General features: G+C 55.5%; 2 protein-coding genes across 10 annotated transcripts in view; one reads left to right on the forward strand and one right to left on the reverse strand.

Annotated features, from left to right (window-relative positions):
- Nucleotides 1–3314, forward strand: part of EPHX1 (epoxide hydrolase 1) — a 35455-nt gene extending 32141 nt beyond the window's left edge. For all 3 annotated transcript variants that reach the window (XM_087424407.1, XM_087424409.1, XM_087424408.1), the window contains exons 8-9: nt 2162–2287; nt 2882–3314. In XM_087424407.1, the coding sequence (XP_087280533.1) occupies nt 2162–2287; nt 2882–3083 (328 nt within the window). In that variant the 3' untranslated portion in view covers nt 3084–3314. The remainder of the gene's footprint in view (nt 1–2161; nt 2288–2881) is intronic.
- Nucleotides 3315–3912: 598 nt separating this feature from the next.
- The window catches only part of TMEM63A (transmembrane protein 63A), a 33216-nt gene continuing 13591 nt past the window's right edge, over nt 3913–23537 (reverse strand). For all 7 annotated transcript variants that reach the window (XM_087424411.1, XM_087424414.1, XM_087424416.1 and 4 more), the window contains 17 exons: nt 22846–22897; nt 22397–22505; nt 21691–21761; nt 19270–19350; nt 18891–19014; nt 18662–18795; nt 17249–17386; nt 15843–15996; nt 13933–14039; nt 13700–13786; nt 13203–13265; nt 10472–10634; nt 9471–9576; nt 7924–8091; nt 6395–6510; nt 5984–6046; nt 3913–4857 (listed from right to left, as the gene is read on the reverse strand). In XM_087424411.1, the coding sequence (XP_087280537.1) occupies nt 4690–4857; nt 5984–6046; nt 6395–6510; nt 7924–8091; nt 9471–9576; nt 10472–10634; nt 13203–13265; nt 13700–13786; nt 13933–14039; nt 15843–15996; nt 17249–17386; nt 18662–18795; nt 18891–19014; nt 19270–19350; nt 21691–21761; nt 22397–22505; nt 22846–22897 (1904 nt within the window). In that variant the 3' untranslated portion in view covers nt 3913–4689. The remainder of the gene's footprint in view (nt 4858–5983; nt 6047–6394; nt 6511–7923; nt 8092–9470; nt 9577–10471; nt 10635–13202; nt 13266–13699; nt 13787–13932; nt 14040–15842; nt 15997–17248; nt 17387–18661; nt 18796–18890; nt 19015–19269; nt 19351–21690; nt 21762–22396; nt 22506–22845; nt 22898–23537) is intronic.

Here is a 23537-nt window from a genome sequence, read left to right on the forward strand (position 1 = left end):
GATGGAAAAAGGGAATTTAGGCAAAGGGAAAAGCAGAAGCAAAGGTTGGAGTGATTGAAATGCAAGGTGTGCCTGGAAAGGCTGTCTTGTCCAGAGGCGGGAGCAGGCACGCTGGGGCCAGACCGCGAGCTCGTTCCCGTAGGGCGGTCCTCCAGGAGCCTCACAAGCCCCCGCCCCGGGATATGTTTCCCCCACACCACTGGGCAGGACCCAGGGTCGATGGATGTGCACACGTGTGAGTGTGCATATGTGCCAGTGCACTTGCGTGTGTGAGTGAGTGTGCAGTCGGGTCAGGGGAGGGGCTCGGCAGAGACGTGGAGCTCATCTTTGTCGTGGACATGCTGAGGGGGACGTGCTGGCAGGATGTCCCAGAGGAGACGTCCACGTGGTGACTGGACTCCCGGATCTGGAGCTCGGGGAGGGGGCAGACTGGAGGAAATTTTCCTGCTGTGCTCGAGGTGAATTAGCAGTGGAACCCTGGGGCAGATGTCCTCAGACAGAGTGTAGGCAGAGCGGCATCCAGGGATGCTGGGAGAAGCCTGGTTGGCTACAGGAGGAGGACCAGAGGGAGAGAGGGAGTCTGGGGGACAGAGCTAGTGAGAGGCCCCCACCCATGAGGCCTGGGCAGCAGGGCGGCTGCAGGTGGACAGTGTCAGTGTGCAGGGGTGAGGAGGTGGGGGAGGGAGGGGAGAGGGGACAGGGCGTGGAGGGGAGGGAAGGCCTGGGGTGACATTTGACAGACTGTAGGCGGTAGAGGGAGGAGGTGACTGACAGAGTTAGGCCCGAGGAGGCGGATGGGGGGCTTCAGGGCCAGCACAAGGAGGCAGCAGGTCTCCTAAGCCCCCCAATCTGGAATCAAGCAGGGAAGGACCTGGGGGAGCTGCTGCTCCAAGGACTTGCATTTCCTCAAAGAGGAAGGCAGGGATGGCGGGAGGCTGTGGGTGGGCACAGAGCCATCAGGACACAGATGGTTGGGACCCTCTGAGGAGGTGGCAGCAGAGATTGGAGAGCATGCTTATAACGGACCTGTCAGCAGCGCTGTGGTCCCCTCTGGTCTGTGGTTGGTCAGGTGGGTCCCGGGTGGCAGAAGGCCCCCAGGGATGAGGGCATTGAAGGGGTGAGTGATGTCATGGGAGCCTGAGGGCCTGGGGTGCAGTGCACGGTTATTCTGGGGGAGAAGTGCTGATAATGAAGGAAGATGAGTTGAGGGGGAGCAGAGGGGAAGAAGTGGAGGCCCAGGAGGCTCCCCCAGTGAGCACCAGCACCTGAGGTGGACAGATGGGGAGGACATGGAGGGCTCCTGCGGGCTCTGGCTGCTGGGGGTTGAGGGAGCCCAGCACCAAGAGAGGGAGGGCAGGGCCAGGAGAACATGGGGCTTTCCAGAGTCCACAGACCACAGGCTCCAACAGTGAGTACCAAATGAATATTTCCTCCCGGAGTGGGGTCTGCCTGCTCAGCAATTCCCAGGCTGGAGGGAAAAAGGGGCATCCCACCCTGGGTGAGGGGCTCTCTGCAGGGCCCCAGGGCCCCCTCCTGGGGTGACACAGGTTTGGCAGGAGGCACGCTGACAAGCTGGAGACTGGTGAATAGAAACGCCCCAGGAGCTGCCAGCCCTGCCCTGCTGCCCGTGGTGCCTGGCAGGGTGGTCCAGGGGCTCTGAAGGCTGCTGGAGACCAGCTTCTGCCCAGCGCCTGGGAGGGGCAGGCCCACCCGAGGATGCTCTGAGGATGGCCTATACTGAGGGCCCAGGAGTGGGCACCACCTCTGAGCAGGGGTTGGAGCCTCCTGCTCACAGTCCTGGACATTTGGCAGGGACCAGCCCAAAGCCCCTGGGTTCAGCTGACTTCGCCTGCTCCTTCCCACCTGGGCTGCTCCTCTGGGGGCTGGTGTGGGGGGAGTCGGCTGACATCACGCAGGATGACGGTGACAGCCAGCGTAGCCTGCCTCGTATGTGGTCAACCCTGCATTACCTGTCATCGTGGTGACCCTGGGCCGAGCCTGCCTGTGTTACGGGGACAATACCCCCGAGTAGTGAGGTCTGGGGACGGACGCCCGATGGGCAGGGCGCCTGGCATGTGCTCGCAGCCTGAAAGTGGCAGCTCTTGTTTGTCGTACCACTGCACGTGGCACTGAGGGTGGCCTTCCGGTTCTGCTTTCCCAGGAAGTTCTCCCTGGACGATCTGCTGACCAACATCATGCTCTACTGGACCACGGGCACCATCACCTCCTCCCAGCGCTTCTACAAGGAGAACCTGGGACAGGGCTACCTGGCCCAGAAGCATGAGCGGTGAGCGTGGCTGAGCCAGAGCGGGGCCTCTGAGGAGGGGCCTCTGAGGCAGGGGCAGGGGGACCACCCAGTCCTGAACTCACCAGAGAGCATTTGATGGTGGGAGTACAGCCTTGCCTGCGGTGTGCACAGGGTGCGGAGGAGGAGAACACGATTTAAAGAAGGTTGGGGTGCTGGGAGAAATCCCTGTGCCTTTAAAATTACCTCACAAGGGAACAGGGGGCCTGGCCCCCAGATGTCCTTCAGGGTCTCCACCAGGGCCAAGGTGGGGGCCTGGTGTGGCACTGATGGTCTGGGACTTCCCCGGCACCCTTTCCAAATCTCAGGTGGAGACCCTCAGGTGGCAGCAAAGGGAAAGGAGCAGTAGAGGCTGTCCCGTCCCTCTCTGGGCCTGTTCTCCATCTCTCCTCTTTCTGGGCCGCCCTTCCAGAAAGGCGGGCCCTTAGTGGGGTGGAATTGAGGGGAGTGGCTAAAACTCTGGGGCTATCCCTTTCATTATGTCTTGGTGTGGGTGGGCGAGCTGACCCTGCTGTGGGGGACGGAGAGGGGGGCCAGGCCGCAGCCTCACCCCTCCGGGGGACCTGTCCCTTGCAGGATGAAGGTCTACGTGCCCACCGGCTTTGCTGCCTTCCCTTGTGAGTTACTACACGCCCCAGAAAAGTGGGTGAAGTTCAAGTACCCGAAACTGATCTCCTATTCCTACATGCCCCGCGGGGGCCACTTTGCCGCCCTCGAGGAGCCGCAGCTGATGGCTCAGGACATCCGCAAGTTCGTGGGGCTGCTGGAGCGGCAGTGACCCTGCCCCTTCACCGGGAAGCCCCGTCTCCCAGCGCCAGCTCCCCGAGGGAGGGGGGCTGCCAGGGAGGCGGCCTCCCCGTCTCCTCCTGGGGAAGATGCCCCTTTTCTGAGAATGAGTTTGCTTCTGTCCCCTGCCCAGGCTGGGACCCCGTGCTCACCGCCTCCCCGCGCGCTCCCCCCCGCCACGTGTTAGCAACCTGGCTTTGACGATAAACGATTTTACTTCTAAGCGGCTGGAACCAAGTGACGCGCGTGCCCCGACCCCACAAGGGGTTCCCCTTCCAGCGGTGCTGGCGGGTCCGCATCTGGGATGGGGAGGGCGTCCCCCACCCTCGCTGGGAAGGGCAGGACAGGCCCCCTGGGGGCACCAGGATGCCGCTCTGCCCCCTCCCGGTGCCCGGGGCAGCTCGGAGCAGAGGCCGAGGCTGAGCGACCGCTGGGGGCGCGGTCTGCAGAGGGGGCTTGAGGGCTCGGCCGCACCGCCGCGCCCCACGCCGACTCGCGCCTCTGGCGCCCCCTGGGGGCAGTAGGAGGCGGCTTCCCCAGCAAGCGCCCGAAGTCTCTTCCCAGCTCCCGGGATGACACGGGGAGAGAAACGGCAAGGGGCTGCCTGTCCTTCCTTCGGGGTTTACAGCCCAAGGGTGGTGCACAGCCCTGCACCCAGCCCAGACCCCCCCCCCTGCCCCCGCCACAGTCCTCCTTTGGCTCCGAGGAGGCCCTGAGCCTCCCCCTACCCCCACCCCCCTTGGAAGGAGCAGACAGATGGGGTTGAGAGATGGAGATTGCGCCCCACGCCCTGAAGAGGTGAGAGAGGCTGAATCTCACAGTCCGGCTGAACGGGCACTTTATTAGTGGTCCTCATTGTCCCTGCCTTGTGCAGGGCGACCCTGACCCCGACACAGCTTCCCTGGCAACGCGATACAAGAACACGGACCCACCGCCGGGATGCGGAGGCGTGCGCAGCTGCAGGAGCCTCTGCAGCCCAGCACTGGCCCGTTCCCTTCCTGCTCCCACAGCTCTCTCCCGGGACGGGCGGGTGAATGGCTCCATACACGGAGGGGGAGGCTGGAATGAGTCTGGACCACCGTCTGGACCCGTCTCAGGCCCGGGACAGCTGCAGGCCCTGTGGTTATCAGCACGTGCACTTGTGTGAGCGCCGGGGGACGGCGGGCGGGGTCTGCGTGCTCAGAAGGGAGAAGGTCTTCCACTTGTTACCCTCTCCCTGTGACCTGGCAGTCATGGCAGCTAATGGGTCTGGAGGGACATGATTCCAAATCACGATCTTGCCTAAAAATCACTGGGGACATCGTCCCAGCTTGAGCTGGCCGCTTGTGCAGAAGGGGCACTGGAAATGGGCAGAGCCTCAGGCGGCCGGAGCTGCACGGGCTCCCCTCTCGGCAGCTGTGACCAGAAAACACCACCACCCGATGGCAGTCCCGCCCTCCAGTCAGCCCAGGGCCTGAGCCCCTTCCCGGTCCCATCTATTTAGAGCAGTGGGGCTGAAGACAGGTGGAAAGAAGTCCGGGTTGGGGTCAGAGTCAAGCTGCTTCTCCAGCAGTGTCCCCTCACCTCCCGGCTCCCAGAGCCTGGCAGCTCACAGGCCCTCAGGCCTCCTGGTAGGCAGGGGCCACACCATCCCCAGGACTCTGGGCCAGGCCCTGCCCCGGGACGGTTCCACTGATGTTGTGGATGGCGCCATAGGTCTGCTGCTGCTGCGGGGACAGGGCTGTTTTCTCAGAGGCCAAGCTGTTCAGAATCCGGGGCACGTAGGGCTGCGGGCAAATGGGGTGTTAGTGCTCGGGTGGGGCGGCCATGAGATTCCATCCTCCCCCACTGCCCTCCCACTTCCAGCCGTAGGACATGTGCAATGCTCAGACAAGACATAGAAAGAAATAACAAGGTCAATTTAGGATGTCAGGACCCAAAATAAGCCAACTGCAGGATTTCCGAGCAGCCAGAGCTAATCAGAGAACGCAATCAATTACCCAGTTCTTGTCACCTCCATTTCTCAGAGGAAACAGAACTTCTCCTAGCACTGGATTCTAGAATTCCTCACTTTATATAGGAAACAGGTCTACCCACATAGGACAGGCTTAGAATGCTGTCAATGGGACTTCCGGGAAGCTGAAGGAACCCATGTAAGTGATATTTCCTCCCAGTCCCAGGCTCTGGCTGCCGAGCCCGGGCAGACCCAGGCTGCGATGAGGACTTTCCCTCATCCACCTGTCCTGCTCGTCCCTTGTCTGGGGGGCACAGTCACACCCGTGGGCCTCAGGGTAATGAACCTGTCTGAGAACCTTCTCCCCTGGGGCTGGTGCAAGGACAGACACTGATAAGACTGCCTGACACCCGGGTGGCGGCCACTGGGAAGAACGCTGCTGATGAGACGGGCCGCTGTCCTGGCCCTGGGTCTGTCAAGAAGGCAGCGGTCACAGTCCTGGAGTCCTGTGACTCCATTTTCCTTTCCCAGTTCCACCCCCAGGAGCAGGACCCTGGAGGCTGGAAGCAGGGAGAACCAGGAAGGAAAGGAGTCCTGGTGTCCTTCTAATACTGTGCCATCCTCTCAGGCAGGTGCAAGGTTCATTTGTTGAATTCAAAAGGGAGTTGGTGCGACACCCTCTTGGTGCCTGGCAGGGGACCTCCCACAGGCAGGGGCTGGTGAAATGCTCAAGATGGAGCTTCATCAGGCCACAGGGCCTTGCAATATTGCTCACTGAAGGCCCACACTCAACAGGCATTAAGTGTGCAGAGAGGGAAAGTGAGCAGGGACCAGAAGGGGGATGGGCGTGCCTCGTGGCAAAACTAATCACCTAACAAGAACGATCAAAGGACGTTTGAGGGCCCGTGTGGTTGTGATGGCTGCAAGGACTTGGTGCCCGGGTAAGAACCACAACTTACTGTGAAGGGTGGAGGCACGTGGGCCTCTGCCTTGCTTCCTGTGTTACTTGCCATTTCTTCTGTCTGCAGATAAGAGCAAAACCTTGCAATGATAAGCAAAACTGATCTTCCTGAACTAACACCCTCCAAACAAACAGACTGTTAACACCCAGAACAATAGTACCAGCTGGCAGCAGGCTCCCAGCGGCAGCCCAAGAGAGGATGGGGGGGCATTGCAGGGAGCAGGGAAGGTGGTGTGGAGGGAAGCTACACATAGTACCCAACCACCCATGCCTTCCCCCGTAGATAAATAAAACCTGGAGAAGGCTGTTGACGTGCTGACACGTGGAGGGGTGGAGGAGGGGTGGAGGGTGAACCCACGGTCTTCTCCTCCCAGGCCCCGCTCGGCAGTGGTGCGGGGACGGGCTTTACCTTGTAGTTCAGAGGGATGAGGTGCTTAAAGCATCCGAAGCAGGTGTAGGCCAGGCCGACCAGGATGGTGAGCAGCACGACCAGAAGGGTGAACAGGGTGGGAGGGGCCATCGGACCTGGAGAACAAAGGATGCTAGCCTTGGGGGTGCGTGAGAGTGGGGGAAGGGGCTGCCACTCGCCCTCACCCTGCTGAGGCAGAGGGGCCACCCTCGTGCAGGAACTGTGTGTGACTTCCTCCTCAGGCAGAAAATAAAGAGATGGCATCACCCCCCACCCCCTCCAGCAGCTGGGGTGGTGTCTTCACAGCCCGGAGCACGGAGAGTGACCCACTGAAGGGTGGTATTATCCCTGGTCAGATTTCAGGAACTGGGACACCAAGTCAGTGGCAATTTGCCAGCTTCCTTGCCAGGTCAGTTTCCTCCAGGCTCCAGAGTCCTGGGCTAGGTAGGATGGAGGCTCCCCCACCTGACTGGGACAGAGTCACACACCTCCTCTGCCTTTTTCTTTTCCCAAGAGTGTCAGTTTTCCCTCCCACGTGCCCCACCTCCTCCACACTGTGAGGTGTGAGGGCGTGAGCCCATCCACACCCACAAAAGCAATCGGGACCAGCTTCCCACCTCCTCTGGTTCAGCCCCTTCACAGCTCATAAAGGGACTATCTTCTCTCTAAGGCTGTCTGGGGCAATCGACCTGGCCTTCACCAGGGTTGCACTTGAGCTCAGGCCAGCTCAGGAACTGGGTAGTCAATGCTGCACCCAACCAGCTCTCACCCTGGGTACCACGCTCTGATTGGACACCCCACCAGCCCTGGGTACCACGTTCTGATTGGACACCCAACCAGCCCTCACCCTGGGTACCACGTTCTGATTGGACACCCAACCAGCCCTCACCCTGGGTACCACGCTCTCATTGGACACCCAACCAGCCCTCACCCTGGGTACCACGTTCTGATTGGACACCCAACCAGCCCTCGCCCTGGGTACCACGTTCTGATTGGACACCCAACCAGCCCTCACCCTGTGTACCACGCTCTGATTGGACACACAGCCAGCCCTCACCCTGGGTACCACGCTCTCATTGGACACCCAACCAGCCCTCACCCTGGGTACCACGTTCTGATTGGACACCCAACCAGCCCTCACCCTGGGTACCACGTTCTGATTGGACACCCAACCAGCCCTCACCCTGGGTACCACGCTCTGATTGGACACCCAACCAGCCCTCGCCCTGGGTACCACGCTCTGATTGGACACCCCACCAGCCCTCACCCTGGGTACCACGTTCTGATTGGACACCCAACCAGCCCTCACCCTGAGTACCACGTTCTGATTGGACACCCAACCAGCCCTCACGCTGGGTACCACCTTCTGACTGGGCACCCAACCAGCCCTCAGCCTGGGTACCACGTTGTGATTGGACACTGAGTTGATGCTATTAAAGCAATGAGGGATTTGACTGACTGGTGTGGATGCAGGAACGTGAGGCCAGGGTCTGCCTCCTCACCCCTGCCCAGTCAGGAGGGCTCCTCACCCAGGCGCAGGAAGGAGAAGAAGTAGAGCCAGAACAGGCACAGGATGGGAGCAGCCAAAGCCTGCCTCACAGCCGCGAAGTGGATCCTCTTCTCCAGCTTGGCCGGGAGGTAAACGAAGTAGAGGTTGTGCCGGTCCACCATGTGCTTGAGCAGGATGTAGACGAGGCCTGCAGAGACGGGGCTGTGAGCTGCAGACCCGGCTGGGCCACAGGGGCCCCTCTGCCCCTTCCTCCTGGGGGTGGCTTCTTGTGCATGGAGCTGGGGCTGGGTCTGCTGTTCAACCACAGGAACCTGAAGTTGTGCTAAATGCATAAATGCCTCTCCTGGCTGTAGTGCTCTCTCTCTCCCTACCCCTCCCCTCTCCCTTCCCCCTCCCCTTCCTGCCCTCTTTCTGACCCCAAGGAGTAGAGGTGTCTGATTCTGTCCCCATGGAACACTGAGATTCTAGGATCATCTTGGGGAAAGAGGCTATTTTGCACCCAGATGTCTAGGCCCCTCCCATGCTGAGCCCCCCATCCCTCAGTGCTCCCACTCTCCCTCCCTCTCCCCCCAAGCTGACCCCTGCACTCATCACAGTCAACAGATGCCCGAGGGTCTTACCCCAGGGGCGGCACACAAGGGGAATGCTGCCTTTTCTATTCTGTCAGCTTCTTTTGAAAATTTCTTTGTTTTGAAAGAGTGATACTTAAATTTTTAAAATAGTACAAGAGAATACACAGGGAAAACTAAAACTTCCTCCTACCCCTAAACCTCAGCTATCACTACCAACTGTCTCTTGGGTCTTCTGTTTGCTTCCAGAGTCTTCCATTTTTCTGCCAGTTCCTGATGTTTTCTTTTACAGTCATGCATCGCTTAATGATGGGGACATGTTCTGAGAAATGCATTGTTAGGTGATTTTGTCTTTGTATGAACATCATATCGTATACTTACACAAACCTAGGTGGTACAGCCTACTACACACCTAGGCTATACGGTGCTAATCTTACAGGACCACCATCATATATGCAGTCCCAGGTTGTCATTATGAGGCACATGACTGTACCTGCAAGACCTCGGCCTTTAAAGTCAAACCGTCCTAAGCTCAAATCCTGGCTCTACTTACTAACAACGTATCAAGTGCTTCATCTGTGAAAAGGGAACAGAAACAAGACCCGCCTTGTAGGACTTTGTGAGCATTAAATGTGATGATCTGTGCGGATGCCATGGTGACTGGCCAGAGCAGAGGGCACAAACATGAGAGCCTCGGTCATCACTGCTGGCACTGGCCTAGCTGCTGCTGGAGAATCAACCAGGAATCAAATGGTCAGCTGGCAGAGAGCCTCAGACCAGGAGAAGTACTGAGAGAGGAAGACTAATGGAAGGAATTCATTAGGATGGAAGTGAATTTAAATGTGGTGTCCCAAGGGGCTCCTTGGCAGCTTGTGGTTGTGGCTACACGAGGACCGGCATTGGAGGGGCTCCATAATGCCCTGGTGAAGGCTGCCCCTGGGCGCTTGGAAGAATCAGCCATCCTACCCACCCCAGGACCAGCTCCAGGGCCACTCACCGAATGGCGTGATGAGGGGGCAGGTGATGCTGTAGGCCATGACGACGGTGAAGACGCACAGCATCCACGCGTACATGGCTCCAAACTCAGACTGGAAGGCCTGGTTCTGGGAGGAGGAGGAGGTGACGCGCTTACAGGCTTGTTCCACCCAACACTCCTCCGTGCACTCCAGCTGGTGCCGGGAGAGCAGGGTGGAGAGGGACCCTGGAAATGGGAGACTCACAGCTACCCCGCCCCCCCGAGGTCCTTTCCATCCGTCCACAAGCCTTCTCCAGCTTCACGCAGCTCACCCCTGACCTCCAAGCTGCAGTGATTTATGTTTTCTTAGTGTTTCTGTTGTTCGACTCATGTCGACCCTCAGGCCCTTGAGCCCCTGGAGGGCAGAGAGGGTGTGTCTGAGGACAGACTGTAGGGTGACCACCCCCACAGACTTTGGCGTCAGACCCAACATCAGCTCTGCCCCTTCCAGCCGTGAGTCCTGGGCCAGGCGCTTAACCTCCCTACATCTTACTCTGCGCATCTGCAAAGTGGGGACACCAGCACCCATCTCCTGGGGGTCTGAGGATAAATGAGAGTGCAGTGCTTCTCCAGCTCTCCACTCACGGTACCCACAATGGCAAAGGAGAATAAGAGAACCCCTCACCACCCAGTTTAGGGAATCTTAGAACAAATGCCAGAAGCCCAAAATGCCTTTGACACCTATGGTGATCTTAAGAGTTTATGTGAATAGCTGCTCCTGGAAAAGAAATTTGTGGATTTTAATTGTATGGATGGGTGTGATCAGACTGGTTAAAATGCAAGATTCCCAACTCTCCTCCACCTGTGAGTCAGAGTGGAGGATTATGAAGACACGCCACATTCCCGCCGGGCTCCTCGGACCTCCGCTCCCCGCAGAGGCGGCCCTGTGCCCTGGTGAGAAGCACTGAGCACAGGGGCTGGGTGAGTGCCCGCGCTGGAAGCTCTGGAGGGAGTCGGGGCCCTGGCCCGCCCCGCCACCGCACCTGCTTGACGTTCCTGCGGTCGCCGGCCGTCTTGGCCATGCCCATGCGGAAGGTGTAGAGGATGAGGCCGGGCAGCCGCAGCAGCTCCATGCCGTTGCCGATGAAGGCCGAGGCGATGACGTAGTTCACAAAGAAGGCGCCCTGGTCGGGCAGGAAGACGCACCTGGGGGACCGGCCAGTGTGTGAGCTGGGAGCCAGAGGAGCCTCCTTCCCACTGGAGGGAGAGAGGGGCCCTCGGCTGGGCAGACGCAGAAAGTCCCGGAGACATTATGCTCAGCCTCCACCCAGTAGGTGTGTGTGCAGCACACACATGTGCCAGCACTTTCTCAGCCCCTTCCCCGCTCTCCTGGCGCTCACATCCTAGCTGGGGACACCAACAAGTAAATACACAGCACGCCAGGTGCCACAGGGGCTCCAGAGGGAGAGAAAGCAGGGCGGCAATGTTTACTAGGTTGTGTAGGGCGGTCAGAGAGGCCTTTCTGATGAGGTGACATTTGTGCAGAGACGTGGAGGAGGGGAAGAGAGAGAGATCGAGAAACCTGGGGAGAGAGCATTCCAAGCAGAGGAAACAACAGATACAACATGCCTGACATGTCAACGGAACAAGGGCAGGGCCGGGCGGGCCAGGGTGTGGGGACAGGTGTGCAGGCTGGCCCGGAGCAGCTCTGACTGCCCGAGGGACCGTGGGGCACGGAGACCTCACAGATGGCAAGGCTGTCACCATGTGCAGAATGAGGGTGGTTGGGCTGGAGGAGGTGAGAATGGTCGGATTCTGGATCCACCTCAGAGACAGAGCAGTCAGGATTTGCTGGTGGAGGGAAGAGAGGAGACAAGAAGTACTCCGAGGGTTTTTGCCAGAGTAACCGGAAAACCGGAGTAATGGGCGGGGAAGTTTGTGGGAGCAGCAGACGTGGAGACAGACGTCAGGAGAGTGGTTTGGGGCAGGTAGAGTCTGCGATGCCCAGTGGAGCTCCAGGTGGGGAGCAGCAGGCAGCTGGATGTGCGAGTCTGGAGGGGCAGATGGCGTTAGAGTTCAGGGGTCGTCAGGTGGCATTAAAGCCAGGGTCCAGCTGAGGTCACCTAGAGAGGGGGCGTGGACCGAGGACTGACAGAAGCCCTCAGACAGCCGGCATTTAGAGCTCGGGGAGATGCAGGAGAACCTGCCAAGGAGGCTGAGGAGATGCTGTGGGATGGGAGATCCAGGAAAGGGGGGACCCAGAGCCGGGTGAAGACAGCGTTTCAAGCAGGAAGGCACAATTAATGCGTCAGATGTTGTCGACAGATCACATACGATGAGGACTGAGAGCTGACCGTTGGATTTGGCAATCTGGAAGTCACTGTCACCCTAGACAAGAGCCATTGGGGGTCTGTGTGTCTGTCCGTGGTTGCCAGCCCCCGAGTCATCAGCTTACCAGCAAGAACCTATTTAAAATGATTCACTCCGTCCTTCTAAGCAAGCATGGCCAGCCTTCCCCACAGACAGTCCTTTGGGAAAGTCAATCCCGAGCCCAGGGCCTCTATTAGGACCTAAAGTATAGTGTAAGGGGGGCTGAGGTGAAGCCCAGCTCTGTCTCTTAACAGCTGGATAACCTTGGGCAGGTTATTCCAGATCTCTGGGCCTCAGTCTCCTCATCTGTAAAATGGGGGTAATAGGAGTGTCTACCTCATAGCTTGTTGTAAAGATTAAACGAGAAAAGAATAAGCACTTGGCATAGCGCCTTCTTCAACAATAGGTATTACTATTAAGTGGGTGAAGGGGAGCAGACTATCCCACCTCAAAATATGCCACTTTGGCATATTGATTATGTTGAATTAAAGTGACTTCAGAAACAGTTGGTATAAGAAGGACCCTCTGACCTGCCTTTGTCCTCCTGAAAGCAGGAAATCTCCCATCTGAAAGGCACCCTCCCTGCATCAGGAGGGCAGAATGCATGCTTATCACCAGAGATAGGGAATTTAGGGCCAAGAATACTATATATAAAGAAATCTTATTTCTTCTTCACTAATTTGCTACCCCAAGTCCAAACCCCTTTGTCTTGTCAATTCTTCACAAATTTCTTGTTTCTTTGTCTAAAAGGTATAAAAAGCTGAATCGTTTGGTCACTTCTTTGAGTCTCATATTTTATGAGCTCCCGTGCATACAAAATTATATTTGTTTTTCTCCTGTTAATCTGTTTTATGTCAATTTAATTATTAGACCAGCCAAAGAACCTGGAAGGGAAGAAGGGAAAAGCTTCCTCCCCTACGTGGGTGTGGTACGAGCTTGAAATGCTAACAAGGACACACATCAGCAATAAGTTTAACTCCACTCTCCTCGAAAAATAATCCTCAGTCCAGACAGTCATTCTGGTTGCAATGTTTAAATATTATTCTCCTTCCCCCTCCCTGGCACCACTGAGACCCAGCAATCCCTTCTCCCCAAGAGGCTCTGTTCTCAGTAAGTAAGTTTCATAGAATGACACTGCAACTAATTGAGTTTGGGCCTAAAAGATGAACCACATTTCTGCACATGTAGCACAAAGTGGGTCAGCTCCCATGGTGTGGCCAAAGGTCCTGCCTGGCCCCAGCCCAGCCAGGACGCTGGTAGGGGTGGTGGGGAAGCCCCAGGCCCTGTGGTCTGGGGGAGGAAGACGGTGTGTCCTGAAGCACAGACTACCCTCCCCCGAGTGCAGCCCCAGCCGGAGCCCCTGCGGCTCTGGAAACTCCAAAACTCAACGTGGCTGATACTTACTCCAACCTGACAGAGGCCTCCAAGAAAGTCTTGTCAAAGAGCCACCGGAAGAAGAAATCCAGACTGAAAGAAAAATGAATCCCATAAGAATTTATTTCTAACATTCCATGTGATCACTACACGTTTTCATTTTTTTTCTGCTCTGAAAGACAGGCGGAATCTCAAAATCTACATTTGTTCTCTAAAATGCTATTACTACAATGTAACTTAATCAGTGCCTGTTTTAACAGCAAGTTCCTTCCTGAGAAACAAAGCCAGGAGTAGACCCCCCACCTAAGTAGGAAGTCGGTGATGTTTCGTTTTCATGCTTTTTTCTAAGCAAGAAAGATCTATCTACGGAAGAATCAATGGGCCAGTGCCACTGCACTCCACGTGGGTGGGACAGGCTTAAACGTTGTTAGGGCATCTGGTCCCAAACCATTTCCATTTTCCTGAGGACAGTGCTCTCCAGATGTGACCCTGAGTCTGAATTCAGGGCAGAAGGTGTTGAGATGTACCTGGTGAGGCCGAGAGAGGGCAGAATTAGCACCATGAAGATCAAGAATATGTAGACCTTGGTCATCATGATCCGGTTTTCCCCTGACCTGCAGGAAGTCAGAGGTGAGCCCTCACAGTCCCTCAAATGCTCCAGATGTCCCCAGTAAGGCCCCTGCTGCGTGTGCATTGCCCTGGGAGGGGGCATCAGAGACACGCTTCTCAGGGGAGGGGCCCTGAGCTCCCGGGCACTCACGTGGTCCAGTGAGACTCCAGCAGCGTAGAGTAGTAGACGATGGTGGGGAGCAGGGCTGAGAAGGACCACAGGAGGAGGGTTGGGAAGAACTGGCTGATGATTGGGTCCTAGAAAACAAGGGCCTCACTAGAGTGAGTCGGGGGACTGTGGGCCACGGGGGCTTTGAGGCCATGATCTGTTAGCAGGGCGGCACAGTGAACTCCTGGGGTCCGGTTTTGATCATCCTTGACCCCCAGAACCAGTGCTGTGCCTGGTACAACATAGATATTCCATAACGTTGGATGAACAGGCAATAACAGGACTTGATATTTGTAGAGCTCTTTAGAGCCAAGAAAGCAACTTCACATCCAACTGAGCTCCACTCATCTCACTGACCAGAGACAACCTCCTCTGTTCCCTGGAGAAAACCAATGATGGATGCCAAGGGAAGATGGAACGATGGAGGCCAGGGCCCTCCGCAGCTGGCCTGCCCTCTCAGCTCCAACCCGACTCACCAGGACTGCTTCATGTTTGTCCCCAACCCCATCTAGGCCCGTTGTATTGTTATCATAACTACATGGTTCGATTAACTGAGTACTTTCCCTGATTAAATGTGCATCAAAATAGAGAGAAAATCTCTGAAAACTAAGTTGGATACTTTCCAAAGACTTGAGAAAGGCCAATTTCTTACAAATGCTGTTGAATTAGAGGAAAGCAAGTCAACTATAAAAGAGAAGGAAATGGAATCTGGGAGGCTCTATACTTAGAACAGCTTTGCAAGTAACTTCACATTCTTGCTTTACTCCAAGAAACCACAATGAAATGAGGGTGTGGTTCACGTAAAAGAGAAAAGGGGACTCTCATCAGCAGATCCTCCCTCAAAAGAACACGCCTTGACCACTTATCAAAGGATTGGCAAGGAATGAACATCTACATGCTTGAAATCTAAACAAAACTGCTTAATGTACCCTATGTACTTCTTATATATACTGAGTCAGATAAGAGGGCTTCAACCACACGTTAGCTATTCGAGCATCATCACAGCAGCCCCGTGAGTATAACACGGCAGGGGTTTTAACTCCAGGTTTTGGATGAAAAGCCAAAGCTCAGAACCCATCAGCCAGGGACTGGCCGGGCGACGACCAGGACCTCTGGCCCCCAGCCCAGCATGCTTCCCAGCAGGATTAAATGCCACATGGGACTGGAAGACAGAAGGAGATTCAGGGTCATTTTTCAGCAAAGCCAATATGGGAAACCCCTATCTTTTTAAGTAGATGCCAATTCAGGGCATGTTTAGCTGTTATCTCATGGATTCATCTAAGATTTTTAAAAATCATTCATTCCCTATCTAGAATCAATGACTTTATAACAAGATTATCAGAAACTGAAATGTAAAAGAAATAATTAACTTATGATTCTGCCACTCCAGTCAACAAAGCTCTTTTCATTCTTTCCTACCTGGTCCCCGCAGCATCCACTGTACACACGAATCACTACGACCATTGTGTAGAGACAATTTTACATTCTACTTTTATCACAAGCCCCCCACGTCTGCCACAAAGTCTAGACCATTTCTTAATGGATGTTTAACATTCTATCAGACTGAATATACCTCATTCAACTCAAAGGACCTCTACTGTTGAACATTTAGATTGATTCCATTAAAATATATACATACGTTACTATATTACAATATATAATATATACAAATATATATATTACTACATTACTATATATATTACTCATTACTATGAAGACATTGTAATAAATATGGCCATGCCTGCTCAGGGCTTCAAAGCACAGACATGAGCTGAGTGACATGGCCTCCTGGTTCAGTGTCCCCCACATCCCCTGGTTCCCATTCCTCCCCCACACACCAGCCCTCCTGTTTCCAGCCCCACTGGGATGGGCCCTGCAGAATGCTCACTCACATTCAGCGCACGGATGGGTTTGGTGACATTGAACTTGTCCATGGTGGACAGGATGATGGAGGGTGTGGTCAGAAAAAACAGCACCACGAAGAGAGTGAAGTTGATGCCCAGCCACTGGAACCACCAGCGGAGGCCCTGGACAGAGAGGTTCTTCCTGCAGAGGGGAGGACACAGGCCCTGTAAGCTAATCTCCCAGGCCCTGGCCACCTAGACACCAAGAGCGCCCCCAGCTTAGGAGGGTCAGAAGGTCAAGGGCTCATTTCCACCTCAGGAGTACACACAAGCGTTCTGCACTGACCTTCAGCTATAGGAAGGTCAAATTTTGGGTTCCTGTGAGCTCAGAGGGCAAACAGGTTATTCGCTGCTAACGTGGCTCCCCAGCTGGAGTCTGGGTGTTAGAACCTGCCTAAAGGGCTACATGAGCACGCAAGCAGACCAAACGAGGCTCTGACACGGCCATTCTTAGACATGCCTGCTATGCTCTGTGACTAATGACACATTCTTCCTGCGGGGGCCACGGTCTGGGGTGCAAGGAGGACGGAGGCAGGGACAAAGGTACAAAGACCCAGCTGGACCCTGCCCTGGCCTCTCACCCACCAAGAACAGACCCACAAACCAATCCCAGGTTTAGACAGCCCTATGAACCCAAGAGCAGAAGAGTCAGAGGCCGAACTAGAGCCCAGTGGAGACAAGCACCCAAAGCTCGCTCTGGGTGAGGAACTGAGCCAGGCTGGACGGCCAGCCGTGCTGGGGCCACTGCTGGGGCTGCCCTCACCCCGGTCACTGGGCTTAAGGCTCCAGATGGACCTGCAGACACGGCTTAGCTCACCAGCATGTCCCCCAGGCTAGACAGGCTGCTGACACACTTGACCTAAGGCGGCACTGTCCCATACAGTAGCCACGAGCCACATGTGACTACTGAGCATTGAAATGTGACTGCTCCAATCAAGATGTGCTAGAAGTGTAAAATCCACACTGGATTTCAAGACCATGAGTATAAAAAGGAGAACGTAAAACACCTCAATTTTTAAAGAACTGATTACATGTTGAAATGATAATATTTTGGATATATAGGGAGAGATACGTTATTAAAACTAATTCCAACCGTTTTTTACTTTTTTAACATAGCTACAAGGAAATTTAAAATTCCACATGTAGCTTGCATTATATGCCTACTGGACCCGCTGATGCCAGGGAGCAATGCTGGAGTGAGGTGCTAGGTGAGGACGCGCACCCCCGCATCCCGCCCTCCACCCCCAGCCCAGACAGCTGCAAGAGACCTGTGTGGTCTCCCTGAGTGCAGGTCACATCTGTGCTTCCAGGTGACAGGGGGTAGGGGGAGGCGTGGGGGAAGCCCCCACCGCCGCCCAGGCCTCTTTCCCGCCCCTCCCCAGCCCGGGGCTCACCAGCAGATGTCCTCGGGGTAAGAAGCGAAGGTGACCGTCCACTTGGAGGGGCAGAGCTCTCTGCTTTGGGAGGACGGCTGGGGCTCACCTTTGCACCGAAGGCCCTGACACTTGCAGGCGTTGAAGTCTTTCAGGATGCTGCCAGGAAATGCAGAAATGCCAGGGCCCAGACCACCCGGGGTACCAGGTACATACATGGCCAACAGGACCCAGTGAGAGTGGGAGCCTCGTGGCACAGGGCTTTGCCGTATTATTAGTCCCTTATCATTCACGCTATGAAGAGATGCCATGCTCGGCATACTATGTGGAGGATTTTGTTTAATCCTGAGAACAGCTCTACAAGCCAGGGATTACTATTCCTATTTCACAGATGAGAACACCGATGCTCTCTGAGTTAGGTTCTGCGCCCCATCCATCTGACTCCAGCGTCCATGCCGTTTGTACTGCCCCGCACTCTGCTCCTCCTCGGGGCCGTCCCCCTCTGCCCCGCCCAGGAAGCTGGAGCATGGTTGCACCCTGCTGCCAGTGGCCTCACCTTTCCAGCCCTCTCTTCTTCCGCAGCCCCAGAGCAGCACGAGACCATGTTACATGTGGCCTGTTCCCATTCTGACTCCAAGATTTCCCTCTCTAGGACTCCCACCTCAACCCTCGCCACTCTTTCCCCCTTTAGTCTCATGAAGAACCCACCAGTGCCCTGCTCCTCTCCCCCTGCACCCCTCCTCTTGCCACTGGCCTCCTCCAGGCCCCCTCACTTCCGGGTCTGCAGGGCACATCCGGGAGACTGTTCCCAGGGTCCACGCTGCCCGAGCAGGGAAGACACGGGAAGGGGCATTTGCCTGGCCGCCTCCTTTCCATGTCATTCACCTGACCCCATCCCCTGTGGCTCCCAAGGCCAGATGACACCAGATCTCAGGAGCTTTATGAGCTGGGGCCCAGGCCAAGGAGCACTATGGGAATGCACTCCCAGGGCCGGGCTCTCCGCAGCCGTGAGTGCCCTGGGTGCCCAGGGCTCTTCCCCACAGCTGTGCAGTGGTAGGAGGATGGGACGCCCATCCTCAGAAGGATCTGTGGTCCCAGAGTGCACATCTGAAGGAGGGCGGCATCCATCCCACCCGGCAGAAGGCTGGGACACAGAGGCAACGGCACCCGGGGGGCAGCTGGAGAGAGCCCAGCAGGGGGAAAGGCCACATCAACCCAGGAGGGGCTCAGCTAGAATCACCCGGGCCCAGCTGTCCACGAACAAGGGCTGGGCTCAAAGAGGGAGTGAGCGTGATGCTGCCTCCCAGCCACGCCCGGGAAGGAGATGGAAATGCCAGAGACAAATCCCAGCCATGCTGACTCAGAGGGACAGCAAGTCATCTGGAGGGGACAGGGAGTCAGCCGAGGAGGTGGCTGGGACACGCCCACACTCACTAGGTGGCCATGGACTTCTCCTGGAAGGTGACGAAGGCCATTCCCAGCGGCTGGTCCCGGACCCTGGATTCCTCCTCTGTGATCTTCTCCATCAGCCGGTCCTTCATGCCCCTGTAGTAAGAGATGGCGTCCTCCTGCCAGAGGACACATCTCCTTGTGATGACGTGGCCCTGCGCAGGTGTCGGGGGACCCCAGTGCCTGCACTCCTGATTGAGGTGTGGGTCCTCACCCGCTCACACCCTGGCACTTCGCAGCAGCAGAACTGGCCGCAGGGCTTGGTGTTGATGAGGGTCCTCTGGCCTGTCTTCATCTGCAGGTTTGTGTAATAGGTCAGGCTCTTCTCGGTCGTTTTTCTGCAGTGGAGGGAGAAACTTCAGACTCACAGTCCTGTGGTATGGACCCCACACTCACTGTTCAACCATTGGTCACCACCAGACCCGGGAGTTCAGCTTTCTGAACAAGAAAGGGGCGGAGCCACCCTCCCCCCTCCCCAGCTCGGGGAGCCAAGGCCACCATGGAAGAAGGGTGAGCATCTCAGAGGGGGAAGTGCGTCAGACAGCTGCGGGCCAGCTTAACCCAGGCACACCCGCCCGCCAGCCCTCCCTTACCTCTCCTGGCACAGGTCCATCAGCCTGGCCACATCGTAGCAGAGCTGGACCTCCACCACTTCACACGTGGGGTACGCGTCCCTGTGCCCAGCACGGGCCAGAGGCAAAAGACGGCCATTAGAAAAGAGAACCCCCAGGTGGGAGAGACCCCCAAGTCTCCAAGAGTGGCAGAGCAATCACGCTGCTCATTTCTGTGCCAGCAGAAACCTCTTTTCTCTTTGTCTTTACCAAAGGGCGAAGTTTTGAAATTTAATACAAATAAGGCTTTAACAGCATGAAAGTAAAACTGCCAAGTTCATACCCACTTGGCTTTAAATCGGCTGGCACTTTCTCTGGGGAAAAATGAACACTGTTCGTTATCTCTTCTACCCACCCGAAGGAACAGGTTTATTGTCTGCTCTAGGTCCTATCTGCCTTGGACCATCACTGAAATCCTTCAGTCTGTGACCCTTTTGAAGGTCACAGGCATTTTAGGTCTAATGAAAGCAAAGGACCCTCAGTGCAGAAAACGTCCACACACACCTTCACAATCACAGTAAAATGCTCATAAGTGTGCCATATACATACTTACTACTGGCCAGGTACTGTCACAGCGTTAACTTATTTAATCCTCACCATAGCCTGTGAGGTTTTGTCCCCATTTTACGGATGAGGAAAATAAGGGTCAGAGAGGTTAAATGACTTCTGCCCCAGGTCACACAGCTGGTGAGTGTCTGAGGCAGGATGTGAATCCAGGTGGCCCAGCTCCAGGGCCCATGTCTGTAGCCACCATACGATGCTCCCTCAGCGTACACATAAAACCGTACACACGGCTCCTGGGGCGTCCTGGACCATGTAAATCCCCACCTACTACATGTAAAGCCCCACCTACTATGTGTAAAGCCCCACCTACTACGTGCCAGGCACTGTGCTGGGTACCAGGGATGGAGCCTGGGTAAGTTTACACTTTAGTGAGAGAGACAGCCCATAGACACATCAATCATTCATTTACTGTCGTGTGCCACATAACAACATTTCAGTCTAGGATGGAACACATATACGATGGTGGTCCCACAAGATTAGTACCATATAGCCTAAGTGTGTAGTAGGCTGTACCATCTAGGTTTGGTTAAGTACACTCTATGATGTTCACACAACAACGAAACTGCCTAATGGCACATTTCTCAGAACGCATCCCCGTTGTTAAGCGATACATGAGTGTAATCAGTAGGACAATTTCAGGTCTCAGAGCTCTGAGGAAGAGAACTGCGGTGTACACATCCCTGCTACAGGGCAAGTTCACACGTCACTCCCCATGGATTGCAGCATCGTGCATAGAAGGGCCTCCTAAGACAGGAGAAAGTGTGACTCAGTGTTTGTCTGGGCAGGAGGAGACCTTTTCCTCTTTAAGCTTATACATTCAGTGGAACTACTGTTTCCAAATGTGGCCTAGCAGGCAACTCTGGGAGCTGTTTCAAAGATAGAGAAGAATGATTCCAGTGTCCAGGGTTTATATATAAAAGAATATTTCTCAAATAGTTGGAGTTTCTGAAGAAGAGGTTAGTCAATAAATTTTAACATTCTGTTTATATTAATAGTTCACTTAGCAAGTGTTCTTATAAATAACACAGTTAAACTGTAACCAACCCCAACTCCAGACTACAACTTAGTGATGCTGAATCGATGACGAATGAATACAGACTAAACCTCAGCTCCTGGCCCCGCTTCAAGCATCTCCAGCCCAGGATCCGGGGACCTTCCTGGCCTGCTGGCCCCCGCCCACCTCCTTTCCTGATGCTCCATACGAGTCCCCCTGGGGCCTTTGTCTGCATTCCCGGCATTGTGCACACAATTTCCTTCACACAGGAAAGCCCTTCCTCCATCCTCCACCTGCAGCAATCCATGGGGCAGGTGCTCAGGGGGGCTGCTGGAAACGGGGTTCTGCAGGGGAGAGCTCAGATTCACTGACCAGTGAGCTCTGTGAGGACAGGGCTCCAAGAGATACCTGCTGAGTGGATGGATGAACCAATGGATGCATAGATGGTTCCCTTCCCTTCTGAGACTGGCTCTGTCTCATATATCTTATTGTGAAAAGCTGACGCTGAGAACCCTGGGGGGAATCCTTCTCTTTTCCCAAAAAGAAATCATTGTCTTTGCACCTACACCCTGGCCCGCACTCTGGTTACACTGGTCACATGGGGCAGCCGTGGCTGCCTGCAGAGGACGGGCCACCTCAGCCCCGGGCCCCTCCACAGCACCAGCAGAGCTAACACACAGCAGCCATTCGATGCTCATGTGGCAGGGCCAGGCCCTTCTTGGACCTCACCCGTGTGCCCAAAGGGAAAACGTCAGGTGCTCACCTAAGGCGCCTGCCCCGTGGGACTGTGCTGGTCGCCCTTGGAGGGGGCTCAGCTCCCCTTCCCACCCCACAGCCCTGCTCACCGGAAGTGGTTCTCCACGGTCTCCTTCCTGGCATCTCTGGGGAGTCCTGTGATGAACAGCGTCCGCCTCACCTGCCAGAGAAACACACCAGGGAGAAAAGTCACCAGGGCCAGCCAGCCTGCAGGTGAGCCCAGGTTTTCCACCCCCTTCAAGCCTCCCAAAGGAAAACAATGGGAACTCAGAAGGCTCAGGTGTTCTTCCGTGGCCTGGCAGAGCCCTGAAGCCTGTTATTCACACAGCATCTTCTTCCAGGCTGCACAAAGAATACTTTTCCAAAGCAATTCCATGAGCCTCCTGTGTGACAGGAGACTGAGAAGAACCCAGAGAGGGGAAGTGACTCAAATGGGGTCACACAGCAGATCAGAGGAGGACCCAGGCCTGGGACCAAGTCACAGAACCACTCCCCCATGGTGGTCACTTTAGTTACTTAGAGTCAGTAACTACAAGCCCAAACACCACAAATCTGAGGGCTAGTTGGCAGAATGAGGGAAAAATATCTAAATCTTAGAACAATCTATCAGAAAATTAAAAAAAAAGATAATGCCAACTTTGAGTGCAAATATGCAAGCCAGATTCCACAGAGGGCCCCCCTCCCCCACCCGCCAAGCTCACACTACATTGGTCCACTGAAATGAGTCTGGGCTGCCATTCCTTCCGGCCTCTCCTGAGACCCTCCCCAGCACAGCCAGCCCCCAGCCTCACTCACCAGGTTGTCCTCTGAGCACCTGATGGACCGGGTGTGGTGCCGCATGCAGCCCACGGTGAGGAAGAGGTAAATGACGGCAAAGACGGAGTGCAGCCAAAGGAGGTTGTTGCTGAGGAGGGGACGGCGCCCACCATCAGGGCTGGGCTCCCAGGCAGGGACTGAGGGTGCAAGGGCTGGGCGGGGTTGCCCTCATGGCACTGGGCTGAGGGCCGAGGGCTTCATCACCACAGACGCCTCCAACAGAGGCCGTGTGGCCCACGTGAACACTTGAGACGTCCCCTGGCCCTGTCCTGACACCCAAACCCCAGTCCCAGGGGGCCTCCGTGTTTCCTAAAACCCGCTGCAAAACTGCAGCTGCCGGGGCGTGTCCCTGCCCACAGCCCAGCAGCACACTCGCTTTCCGCTTGGTCCCACCCATCAGCACCCCCACACCCTCCACCCCAACTCACCCAGTCTGTAGGTTTGCTATTGTCGTCCTCCCAAAACTGTAAGGGTTTTTGTCTGCAGAGAAGCACAGATTGTTAGTCCAGGGTCACAGTGGGGAGGGGGACAGGGGCAGGACCAGCCTTGGTGTCTGGAGCTCTGAGGAGAAGCATAAGCCGGCCAGCCCAGCGGGAGGACAATGACATCTGTCCAGTCTTGTCACAGCTACAACAACCATGGCCTCTACTTCACTCCAAGACGCTCCCTGACAACTTCCCAACCTACCATGTGGGCAAAGTCAAATTGGAATTCGTCTTGCTTTGAGATTCTTGTGGCGTTCCCTGAGAAATCTAGAAACATCCTAAGCTGCTCCCAAAACCAAGGCTGGGAATCACTAGGGCATTAGAAGTAGATTTGTGGTGACATTTTGGAAGCCGGATTCCTGCAGTTGCTTGGAAATATAATTCCATGCCCTGATTTTGACTCTGAGCATCACAAACACCTTCTGGATCCCATAACTGTAGCCTTCTGACTTGGGTGGGGCAGGAAAGTGTAAAGTACTCTCTTAAAGCCCCTATTTCCATAGATCTTGGGTTTTTCCTCCTACTTAGATAGAACTGGAATTGATATTAGAGGCCCCTGCTCTTGGCCCAGGTTTGGAGTGGATTCTTCTCCAGATCTTTAATCAGATGGAAAAGTCCAGAACGTCACCTTGAGA

This window comes from Ceratotherium simum, chromosome 36 (genome assembly GCF_057802395.1).
Source record: "Ceratotherium simum simum isolate JZ-2026a chromosome 36, ASM5780239v1, whole genome shotgun sequence".
Taxonomy (NCBI): domain Eukaryota; kingdom Metazoa; phylum Chordata; class Mammalia; order Perissodactyla; family Rhinocerotidae; genus Ceratotherium; species Ceratotherium simum.